The sequence below is a fragment of the Uranotaenia lowii genome, chromosome 2, assembly GCF_029784155.1.
Source record: "Uranotaenia lowii strain MFRU-FL chromosome 2, ASM2978415v1, whole genome shotgun sequence".
In the NCBI taxonomy this organism is placed as follows: Eukaryota; Metazoa; Arthropoda; class Insecta; order Diptera; family Culicidae; genus Uranotaenia; species Uranotaenia lowii.
The window spans coordinates 18422913-18435576 of NC_073692.1; the positions used below are offsets into that span (position 1 = coordinate 18422913).

General features: G+C 33.2%; 1 protein-coding gene across 1 annotated transcript in view; it reads left to right on the forward strand.

Annotated features, from left to right (window-relative positions):
* Positions 1-5370: 5370 nt before the first annotated feature.
* Positions 5371-12664, forward strand: part of LOC129741128 (homeobox protein HMX1-like) — a 22244-nt gene continuing 14950 nt past the window's right edge. The window contains exon 1 of the mRNA XM_055732832.1: positions 5371-5842. Coding sequence (XP_055588807.1) covers positions 5371-5842 — 472 coding nt within the window. The remainder of the gene's footprint in view (positions 5843-12664) is intronic.

Genomic DNA, 12664 nt, shown 5'->3' on the forward strand with positions numbered 1-12664 from the left:
TAAAAAAATATCGCAATTTTTTTTACTTCCACGAAAATGCTTCTAGTTCATCTACGGGTTCAAGTATCGTTCTAATTTTAGGAGCATAGAAATTTGAAGTTACACGCTATCAGAAAATGTTAAAAAGTGCGAGTTGCTAAATTTTTCCAAAAAGATATGGTGAAAATAAGAAAAGGGGATCAAGTCTCCCCACTCTCCCCTATACTCCGGACGGACTGACAAATGACATCTTTACCAATCATCATATGTTTGCACGAGAAAAAAAAAACACAGAACAGAAAACTCTCACAATAAATTTCCTATCAGATTCCATGACGTAGTTTTCGAAGAGCTGTGGGTAGTCTTAAGAGAGCTCTTAAGGGTTTCTTGAAGCTATATCTATACGGTCGAATAAAACTATTCTGTTGGTTGAAAAAGCTTTACAGACGTTTTCAACTAGTCCATATATTAGCTTTAAAGTAGTTGTGCTAGAGCATAGAATGCACTTTGGCTTATCAAATAGCTTTAGGAAATAGTCTTAAGCGAGTTGTAAATGTGAGCGTAGAACTTAAATTGTTACTTGGGATGGAATTTGAGCTAAATTTTATTCTACTATTCTTTTGAATTGTGATTCTAAGTCTTAAATATTAATGTTATCACCGAAATTCCAAAAAGGGGAAAATTCATTCTGCTTTCGATGAAACAAACACCAAGCGATCAATAATGGTGGAATGAAAAACATGTGAATATCTATCTTTGAATATTTCTAAAACAGAGAACTTTTATTGATGATTGCGTTATTGAACAAATTACGTATAGAATTTTGCATTGGACAGCTGTAATCAAAATTTTCATTTCCGATTAGGTGGTTAAATAACCCTTCCGCAATGTTTTTATGTATTCTAAGGGATGGCATATGAAAAAAAATCGATTCATAGGGGCCCCAGAGAAAAATTGCGCCAGGCCCCACGATGGCTTCATCCAGCCCTGCCTGCTGCCCATGATCCGCAAGCATGATCTACTACTCACTACTCAAATGACACGATGGCTTGGTACCTATCCAACAAAGTCCAGATCGGACCGAATGAGATGCATCCGCAAAAATGTCCTCTAGCGAGACCGATTGAAACTTTTTAGGCCCATACGAAATCGTATTTGAGAAAATATATGAAAAATTCAGATTCTATCGAAAACTTGGCAAAGCCTGAAAAAAGTGGTCAAAATCGTCGGAAATCAGTTTGTGCTGAAGCTAATGAGCAGTTTTCGATCAAAAATTTGATCCCTACACACTTAATCTTTTCTCCTGTGGTCGGAACGATATCGTCCTGTATTTTCAACAGCTGAAATTACAGGACGATTTCAGGACAGAAAAATCGCTCAGGAAAACAACTGTCAAACTGTCCTGTAAGTTCGAAACGGTTTCCTACTGTGGTCTTCTAAAACCTCCTGTAAGCTCGAGACGGTTCCTTTCCGCGATTTATAGGGGATTCTGTTTTTTCCGCGATTCCCTTTAGTATTCAATCTTAAATTAAAGGTGTTCCTTGTATATGAAAAAAAACAATGTTTCATTTTTTCACACACTGATTGATTTATTTTCACAATCTTTTTTAGCACACAACACAAATTGATACTTACAAAATCTATGCACTCGACTCAAAAAACCGCTTTTCCTTATCCATTAGGCTGAAGAAATTGTTCAATCGGATCGGGGGAGGCAGTCCGGGAGGTCGTTGGTGATTCCCCAAAGGTGTTGAAAATCGGCTAAACAAGCGCTGTACGTTTGTCTCGGTGCTACTGAGACATTCTGTTGAAACCCTAGGGCCGGGTGGTGAAGAAGCCGGTGAAACGATCGCTTAAGGCAACGAAATTATCTGCGGGGCAAAGTTTCGTTAATTTTGTATGGGCCAACAGATTAGACAACTGCAACTTACCGAATCTCATCCGGATGATGCATACGACACGGCCGATGGAACCGGAGATGCCTTTTACGTGGCTCCCGTTGGGTTTGTCTTTAATCGCGGATAAAATTGTTTATGCAAAATCTAACTATTCGAATTTAGAACAACAGCAACGAACGGTAACAGCAAAAGAAACAACGGACTGAACTCTTTCGCGGCTTTTACTTCTAAGTACCAGTAAGAAAGAGAAAGAAATTCGGTTGTTTTTTTTTTAATACAGGAGTGCAAGAGAAAGAAAATTTGACAAGAAATGTGTCTACTGGGATTCAGGAGCACATCTGTCCTGAATTCACAGAGTTAGTTCGAGTTCCTGTGTACTCGTAGAAATGTCATCCTCAATTTCAGGAAAAATGAAGTGTCACGAAATTCGGGTGCGTTTTCGTGCGAATTTCGTGAAAATTGAGCAGTTGCCCTGTGGTTCGGAGAATCATGGTCCCGAGCGGAATAAATGCAATCTTAGTGTGTACGATTGACTGGAATCTAATTTTTTATTGATGCACTGTAAAAGAAGACTATAAAGCACATAAAAATGAATAACAAATTGTTAAAAAAGTAAATTGTAATTTTTTTTAAATATGTAGGTAAATGAGTCTTGAATCCTTAGATTATTAGAAGGCTTTTCAGTCTTTGAATCTTTTGAGGCTTGCAAGTCTTCTAAGTATTTTAATATTTAGATTTCTTGAGTTTTTTAATTTTTCTATGTTTTTAAGTCGTTTGAGTTTTTTTTTTTAATTTTGTGAAATATCTTGATTTGATCACTCGTTATCTACAATCAACTCAAAGAAAAGTATCAATTTTAACTCCCGTCACCGTGTTTAATTAATCCGTTTTCGCGGGTGCTCTTAATTTCGCTGAATTTCTCGTCATTACCGGGAGTCAAATAAGATGCTGTTGCTCCTCTTCTGCCACCACTTTCACCTTTTGCGGTAGGACAAAGTTTGCCAGCAGCAGCGAAAACATCAGCTCGAATTAAGCGCATCGCATGCAGCCAACCAACTCAACGTCCTGTCGCTCCGAATCCGTGTCAATCCGCGGGACTTGGCCAAATATCTGCAACGGTTTCTAGAATGGTACCTCCTGAACGTCGTTAGGATCACGGCAGCCAGGCCACACACGCAGCAAAAATCGACCATCCAAACCGATTGCGACCGTTTCATAATTGTTACGCTCAATTAACAATTATTTAAAATGTTAATTAAACTCAAAATATGTATGCCTACTTTCGGGCTGACGGCTTGATGCCCTGCCGAATGTGAATACGTAATGTGTCGCGCGGAAAATCGCGTCAGCGGCAGCCAAAGAATTTCCTAGCAATTTAAGGTGTCATTGCGCGCTCATTCAGACGAAACGACGACATCGTCTTCGACTGGGGTAGTTGAGAGCATGCAAAATAACATCGCGAGGCGCGTCCCGGTTGATAAAATGTTCTAAATTACTAGGATGATTTGCCAAAAGTTTCCGTAATTGGACGAAAGATCGTGAATATTCGTCATTTTTCTACACTTCAGTCCTATTAGAATTTAAAAAAAATGATTTATTATTACTTTTCTATTATTTATGTATTATCATATATAAACCACGGACTCAAAGCCTCAAAAGACTCAAACGATTCAAAAGACTCAAAAGACTCAAAAGACTCAAAAGACTCAAAAGACTCAAAAGACTCAAAAGACTCAAAAGACTCAAAAGACTCAAAAGACTCAAAAGACTCAAAAGACTCAAAAGACTCAAAAGACTCAAAAGACTCAAAAGACTCAAAAGACTCAAAAGACTCAAAAGACTCAAAAGACTCAAAAGACTCAAAAGACTCAAAAGACTCAAAAGACTCAAAAGACTCAAAAGACTCAAAAGACTCAAAAGACTCAAAAGACTCAAAAGACTCAAAAGACTCAAAAGACTCAAAAGACTCAAAAGACTCAAAAGACTCAAAAGACTCAAAAGACTCAAAAGACTCAAAAGACTCAAAAGACTCAAAAGACTCAAAAGACTCAAAAGACTCAAAAGACTCAAAAGACTCAAAAGACTCAAAAGACTCAAAAGACTCAAAAGACTCAAAAGACTCAAAAGACTCAAAAGACTCAAAAGACTCAAAAGACTCAAAAGACTCAGAAGACTCCAAATACAAAAATGACAAAAATGACAAAAATGACAAAAATGACAAAAATGACAAAAATGACAAAAATGACAAAAATGACAAAAATGACAAAAATGACAAAAATGACAAAAATGACAAAAATGACAAAAATGACAAAAATGACAAAAATGACAAAAATGACAAAAATGACAAAAATGACAAAAATGACAAAAATGACAAAAATGACAAAAATGACAAAAATGACAAAAATGACAAAAATGACAAAAATGACAAAAATGACAAAAATGACAAAAATGACAAAAATGGCAAAAATGACAAAAATGACAAAAATGACAAAAATGACAAAAATGACAAAAATGACAAAAATGACAAAAATGACAAAAATGACAAAAATGACAAAAATGACAAAAATGACAAAAATGACAAAAATGACAAAAATGACAAAAATGACAAAAATGACAAAAATGACAAAAATGACAAAAATGACAAAAATGACAAAAATGACAAAAATGACAAAAATGACAAAAATGACAAAAATGACCAAAATGACCAAAATGACAAAAATGACAAAAATGACAAAAATGACAAAAATGACAAAAATGACCAAAATGACAAAAATGACAAAAATGACAAAAATGACAAAAATGACAAAAATGACAAAAATGACAAAAATGACAAAAATGACAAAAATGACAAAAATGACAAAAATGACAAAAATGACAAAAATGACAAAAATGACAAAAATGACAAAAATGACAAAAATGACAAAAATGACAAAAATGACAAAAATGACAAAAATGACAAAAATGACAAAAATGACAAAAATGACAAAAATGACAAAAATGACAAAAATGACAAAAATGACAAAAATGACAAAAATGACAAAAATGACAAAAATGACCAAAATGACCAAAATGACAAAAATGAAAAACGACGTCTTTTTCATGGCGACCGTTAAAAATTAACGATCAAAGTTCAACATGAGCACAGGTCAATTTTCTATGAGCCATGATCGGTTATTTCGCTTAATTGCGGTTAAAGTTTTTTTCCTTTTTCGATTTCGATCTTTTTTTTAAGCATTTTTTCATCTGATTATCTGATTTTTATTCAGTAAACCTTCCGATGAAAATCAAAATGATCAAAAAAAATGATTCGACCTGTAAGAAGTGTGCTCCCAAAATGATCTTGTCATCGATAAGCGGCTGACGAGTCGTAATTTGTCGATTACATGCTCGTCTCGTCTCGGAATGAAAATAAACCGAAAATGCAATTCATTTTGCTCGACTCTTCTAATCTGCTTCCAGATTTTCGCCGATAGCCACCGGTCACCGACAGTTGATGGTTGTTGGTCCAAAGTGTTTTCCTTACCTGTTGACACGACTTCCTCCGATTTCGGCACACTTTGGCACAACAAGCATCGACCCCGGTTCGGTGGATCGGTGGACCCCTCGTTTCCTCTTTGGGTCTCTTGAATCGCTCAAAAGTAAGTGCAACTGCGCTGCTGCAAAAATTCAAGGTGGGTGGTCTTCGGAAAGAGCTGTTCACCGGAATTTGCTACTTATTATAATTGCCGATCCCTTGCCCTCCTGTTCCGATCTCCGTGGACCAGTTGCCATGACAATTTCCCAGCTCCCGGCAGCGCACTTTCGCATTCCACCGAATGATTTATCTTGCTCCTGTGATCTGAACCGGCGTGAACTGCCAAGTTCTCGCGTGACGACGACGACGATCCGCCCCAAAAGAGGGTTCTGGGTTCTGCTGATCCGGTCGAAATTTGCTCGCCATCCAGGGCGAGCGAGAAGAAAGAAATGTGAGTCAGTTGTTGAGATAACTAGACAGCCGGGCAACAAACAAGGCACCACAGAAAAAACAACCAACTGGAGTTATTAATTGAACTTTATAAAAATAATAATAACCGTCCATTTATTAAATCAAAACGGCTATTAATTGGTCCCGGCCGTTTGGGATGCTAATTGGACGTATCTATCTGTCTCTCTCTGAGGTCCGTCCGTTCCGCGTGGTTCGATTCTTTATTTGCCATAACATCATTCATTCGGTCCATTCATTCATCCATTACACATCGCCCACCACCACACAATGCAATGCAATACAGGAAAGAAATCGGCCACAGAAAACGAGAGAGAGAGCTGGAAAAAAATCAGCGAAACTAAATGGAATGCTCAAGTGAAATTCCCCAACCAGCTGAAGACCACCCACGTTGCCAGCAGCAGTTGGAGGAACGAAAAATTGGATCAGCTGGGTTCGATCCGTGGATTTCGAGGTTCCCTGGTTTTTTTTTTCTCTCGATTTCGTTATTCGTTTGACGTCTCTCAGCGAAGTCCAGCCTCTGTCTTGAGAGATTGGCAATAAGTTTGGGAAATGTTTTATGAAATTTGCATGTTATGTTTTTTTTTTTCTGAAACACAACATGTGTTCAACCTGAGCTGGAAGTTAGTATTTGATAGTAAGTTGTCATTAAATGACAACTTAAGCGCTTCCTTGTTCTGAGTTAGCTGGCAAGAAAATCACACATAGTTTTCTGAGAAACTTCCAGTCTTATTTAGGAAAATATCATTCTATTTCATTTTTAAATTAACTCAAAAAATTTAAAAACAAAACAGTGCCAAAACTGACATAATGGAAAAATTTACAAATATGCCAAAAATTATAAAAATAACAATTTTGATGTCATTACAAAATTGACATATTTATAAAAATAAATAACAAACTCGACAATTTAACAAAAGTTTCAAAATTGAAAAAAAAGTTATCAAAAATGTCAAAAATGTCAAAAATGTCAAAAATCTCAAAAATGTCAAAAATGTCAAAAATGTCAAAAATGTCAAAAATGTCAAAAATGTCAAAAATGTCAAAAATGTCAAAAATGTCAAAAATGTCAAAAATGTCAAAAATGTCAAAAATGTCAAAAATGTCAAAAATGTCAAAAATGTCAAAAATGTCAAAAATGTCAAAAATGTCAAAAATGTCAAAAATGTCAAAAATGTCAAAATGTCAGAAATGTCAAAAATGTCAAAAATGTCAAAAATGTCAAAAATGTCAAAAATGTCAAAAATGTCAAAAATGTCAAAAATGTCAAAAATGTCAAAAATGTCAAAAATGTCAAAAATGTCAAAAATGTCAAAAATGTCAAAAATGTCAAAAATGTCAAAAATGTCAAAAATGTCAAAAATGTCAAAAATGTCAAAAATGTCAAAAATGTCAAAAATGTCAAAAATGTCAAAAATGTCAAAAATGTCAAAAATGTCAAAAATGTCAAAAATGTCAAAAATGTCAAAAATGTCAAAAATGTCAAAAATGTCAAAAATGTCAAAAATGTCAAAAATGTCAAAAATGTCAAAAATGTCAAAAATGTCAAAAATGTCAAAAATGTCAAAAATGTCAAAAATGTCAAAAATGTCAAAAATGTCAAAAATGTCAAAAATGTCAAAAATGTCAAAAATGTCAAAAATGTCAAAAATGTCAAAAATGTCAAAAATGTCAAAAATGTCAAAAATGTCAAAAATGTCAAAAATGTCAAAAATCTCAAAAATGTCAAAAATGTCAAAAATGTCAAAAATGTCAAAAATGTCAAAAATGTCAAAAATGTCAAAAATGTCAAAAATGTCAAAAATGTCAAAAATGTCAAAAATGTCAAAAATGTCAAAAATGTCAAAAATGTCAAAAATGTCAAAAATGTCAAAAATGTCAAAAATGTCAAAAATGTCAAAAATGTCAAAAATGTCAAAATGTCAGAAATGTCAAAAATGTCAAAAATGTCAAAAATGTCAAAAATGTCAAAAATGTCAAAAATGTCAAAAATGTCAAAAATGTCAAAAATGTCAAAAATGTCAAAAATGTCAAAAATGTCAAAAATGTCAAAAATGTCAAAAATGTCAAAAATGTCAAAAATGTCAAAAATGTCAAAAATGTCAAAAATGTCAAAAATGTCAAAAATGTCAAAAATGTCAAAAATGTCAAAAATGTCAAAAATGTCAAAAATGTCAAAAATGTCAAAAATGTCAAAAATGTCAAAAATGTCAAAAATGTCAAAAATGTCAAAAATGTCAAAAATGTCAAAAATGTCAAAAATGTCAAAAATGTCAAAAATGTCAAAAATGTCAAAAATTTCAAAAATGTCAAAAATGTCAAAAATGTCAAAAATGTCAAAAATGTCAAAAATGTCAAAAATGTCAAAAATGTCAAAAATGTCAAAAATGTCAAAAATGTCAAAAATGTCAAAATGTCAGAAATGTCAAAAATGTCAAAAATGTCAAAAATGTCAAAAATGTTAAAAATGTCAAAAATGTCAAAAATGTCAAAAATGTCAAAAATGTCAAAAATGTCAAAAATGTCAAAAATGTCAAAAATGTCAAAAATGTCAAAAAAGTCAAAAATTTCAAAAATTTCAAAAATGTCAAAAATGTCAAAAATGTCAAAAATGTCAAAAATGTCAAAAATGTCAAAAATGTCAAAAATGTCAAAAATGTCAAAAATGTCAAAAATGTCAAAAATGTCAAAAATGTCAAAAATGTCAAAAATGTCAAAAATGTCAAAAATGTCAAAAATGTCAAAAATGTCAAAAATGTCAAAAATGTCAGAAATGTCAAAAATGTCAAAAATGTCAAAAATGTCAAAAATGTCAAAAATGTCAAAAATGTCAAAAATGTCAAAAATGTCAAAAATGTCAAAAATGTCAAAAATGTCAAAAATGTCAAAAATGTCAAAAATGTCAAAAATGTCAAAAATGTCAAAAATGTCAAAAATGTCAAAAATGTCAAAAATGTCAAAAATGTCAAAAATGTCAAAAATGTCAAAAATGTCAAAAATGTCAAAAATGTCAAAAATGTCAAAAATGTCAAAAATGTCAAAAATGTCAAAAATGTCAAAAATGTCAAAAATGTCAAAAATGTCAAAAATGTCAAAAATGTCAAAATGTCAAAATGTCAAAATGTCAAAATGTCAAAATGTTAAAAATGTCAAAATGTCAAAATGAGAAAATGTCCAAATATCGAAATGTCAAAAATGTCAAACATTTCAAAATGTCAAAATGCAAAATGTCAAAATTTCAATATGTCAAAATGTCAAATGGTCAAAATGTCAAAATGTCAAAATGTCAAAATCTCAAAATGTCAAAATTTCAAAATGTCAAAATGTCAAAATGTCAAAATGTCAAAATGTCAAAATGTCAAAATGTCAAAATGTCAAAATTTCAAAATGTCAAAATGTCAAAATGTCAAAATGTCAAAATGTCAAAATGTCAATCTGGCAACCTTATTCATATGTATGTATTGTACATAAGGGTGGCAATGGATTTAGGGGTGCCTCAAAGCGCTCAAAGTTTCGATTTTTCACACTAAAAAATCACATAAGGGGCGACCCACGGAAATCGGAAAATTCGAAATTTTAATTTAGTTGAAACTCACGATTAGGCAATCCATGTATTGGCGATCCTTGGTCGAGATCTGGTATTATTTGGATTTTTTTTTGCCAAAACTCAAACGAAAAGCCGGTTCCTTTATATTTAATTTTTAAAATTTTGTCATTTCATTCAGTTTAGTCATTTTTATAGTCTATGCATTTTTTTTTTAATTTCCTGCAATATTCGCAAAATGATCAAGTCCACGAAAGTTTATAATTTTGTTTTTCCCTAATAGTTTCTTCCAAAACTTCAAGAGGCAAAATACAACCTGTTAAAGTGAAATTAATATTCAGTTCACAAAACAGGATAATGGGCAAGTTGTGACCAAAAGAATGATCAGCCGGCTGCTCTCCAAGATGATCTGCCAGATGATCATCTCCCGGTGTCATCATCGAGGTAGATTTAAATCTTCCTTGCCTCCGGAAAAGATACGAGCAAAACTTTTGAATAAATCTTGTGTGGACGGACACACTTTGAGAGATATGTACCTACACTGCCGGCCAAAAGTTTGGGATCACCCACTAAAAAACATGCAAATTTTGATCGTTCATATCTCAGCCGTCTTAGGATATATTGAAAATCTTCTGATCTCATTTGAAAGATAATGAGCAATAGCTATCTCGGAGGTATTTTGCCCAAATATAATGGTTTAGTTTTGAACTTAAAACTTAACCTAAAGTTATAACATTTTCAAAAAATCGCACTCAATATTCAAAGCCGATCATCTCGGGACAGGGTGGACCAAATCTCAAAATTTGAGTGGCATTAGAATTCCTGTTCTTTACTTCTCAAAACACAATCAAAAATTTTTTTGAAAAAATTCAAAAACGTATTTTTAATTAATAAAATAGACACTTGAGTTGTCGTCCAAAAGTTTGGGATCACCTCTTTGTATGGTGAGTTTGGGATCATTCTTATAAAAACACGCAAATTTATTTTATTCATATCTTTCTCATCTAACATCGTATTGTAGATCTGAAGAGTTCATTTGGAAGCTTAGGAATTGTGGTTTTTTAATAAATTCATTCAAAAATTATATTTTAAGGTGAGAACTATAAAAAAAATCTGGAAACTTTCAAAAAAACAATAAATTTCAGGTGATTTTTTTATGGTTATCACTTCAAAATATAATTTTTGAATGAATTTATTAAAAAATAACAATTTCTTAGCTTCCAAATGAACCTTTCAGATCTGCAATACGATGTTAGATGAGAAAGATATGAATAACATAAATTTGCATGTTTTTATAAGAATGATCCCAAACTCACCATACAAAGAGGTGATCCCAAACTTTTGGACGACAACTCAAGTGTCTATTTTATTAATTAAAAATACGTTTTTGAATTTTTTCAAAAAATTTTTTGATTGTGTTTTGAGAAGTAAAGAACAGGAATTCTAATGCCACTCAAATTTTGAGATTTGGTCCACCCTGTCCCGAGATGATCGGCTTTGAATATTGAGTGCGATTTTTTGAAAATGTTATAACTTTAGGTTAAGTTTTAAGTTCAAAACTAAAACATTATATTTGGGCAAAATACCTCCGAGATAGCTATTGCTCATTATCTTTCAAATGAGATCAGAAGATTTTCAATATGTCCTAAGACGGCTGAGATATGAACGATCAAAATTTGCATGTTTTTTAGTGGGTGATCCCAAACTTTTGGCCGGCAGTGTATATATCTGTGGCAGCATCGTCATCAGCAAGTGGCACTGACTGGTTGTCTTTCTTTTTTTTCTGAATCCAAAAAAAACGAACTTGGAAGCGCCAACCGGGGACCACCCATGGCGAATTTGAATCCGGAATCACGCATATTTTCTGGAGAACTTTTTCGAGGATTGCTTTCCTTTTAATTGAAAACCGACCGTTGAGAGTGAATTGTTTCAACTAGTGAATATTTTCTTCAAAAAATCCACCACTGGCGATCGATTTCGGAGAACTGTCTTACTGAAGCCGAAGAAATCTCCATAAAACCACCACTCGATGTTGTAAAACATGTTCATCTATTATTCAACGAGTCATACATCACCACAACACTTAGCACGGGCCCTAAGATGTGTGATTTATTGAATTCTTTCGAGTGCCACTCGAGGCGTCTTCCTCAACTAGGGAAGGTACCAACTTGTTCGTACTTGAAGAGTCCTCCGCCTGAGGTGAAACATGTGTTACACAAACCAAACCAATAAGCAAGCACACACCTTCTGGGGTCCGAATTTTTTCCCCGCTTCCCAAGAATCAAACGACTCAAGAGCCAAGAGCGTGTGTTGATTTTTGCTTGTAACTCTTTTGTTGCGTTTTGTTATTGAACACGTTCATCTCACCCATTCCTTTTCATTCATATCGGTTTCGATTGGGAATTCGAGTAGGGAAATGGGAATGGGAGAGATTGAATGGCCAAACAACACACAATCTGTTTAGACAGAATGGTATCACAACATCTTGGTTTCATTGTGGGTGGTTTGTTGGTTTAGAAAGTCAAACTAGAAAGGTAAATATTGAGCTTTGGACTGAGTTCTAAAGAAAGGTTTGAAGTGTTTATCATTTTTTGTGAGATGAAGGATTTTTACTTTTGTAATGTGTTAAAAAACAACATTTTTGAAATGTTTGATGGTAAAAAGCGGACCCTGAATCAAAGGAAAAAACGGATGAATCAAAAGAACTGGCATTTAATTTCCAAAATACTCAAACAATCAATGACAATTTGAATAAGATTTTTTTAGAAATGCTGAGATAACTGCAAATTTTTGCTGATGGTGTTTTTTGTGATGAATTTTTAAAAAAAATTAATGTGGGATAGAAGGAGACAGCAAAATTAAAATTACGGTTTTGAGTTGAGATGATAAATTGAAAATGAGTTTTATGAGATCTGGAATCTAATTTAAAAAATGCGAGTAGGTCGGTCGAACCTCTTTCTGTTAGTATAGCATAGCATAGGATTGGAGGACTATACACATCTTGAATTGGCTAATACACGAGGTACAACTAAAAAAAACAAGTCTAATACTAGATGCCAAAATGAGTATCTGGGTTCAATACTTATTTCAAGTGTTATTAGGCCGGAACAAATTTCAAATCCTTCTTTTGTCACTCGGATTTGGAACATCGCGAGGGGGGGGGGGGCAAATCAAAATAATGCGAAAAACAAATAAATTGAAATAAATTGCTCGAAATCTTGTATGCAACAAAATTGCATACTATATCATTAAACAAAACAA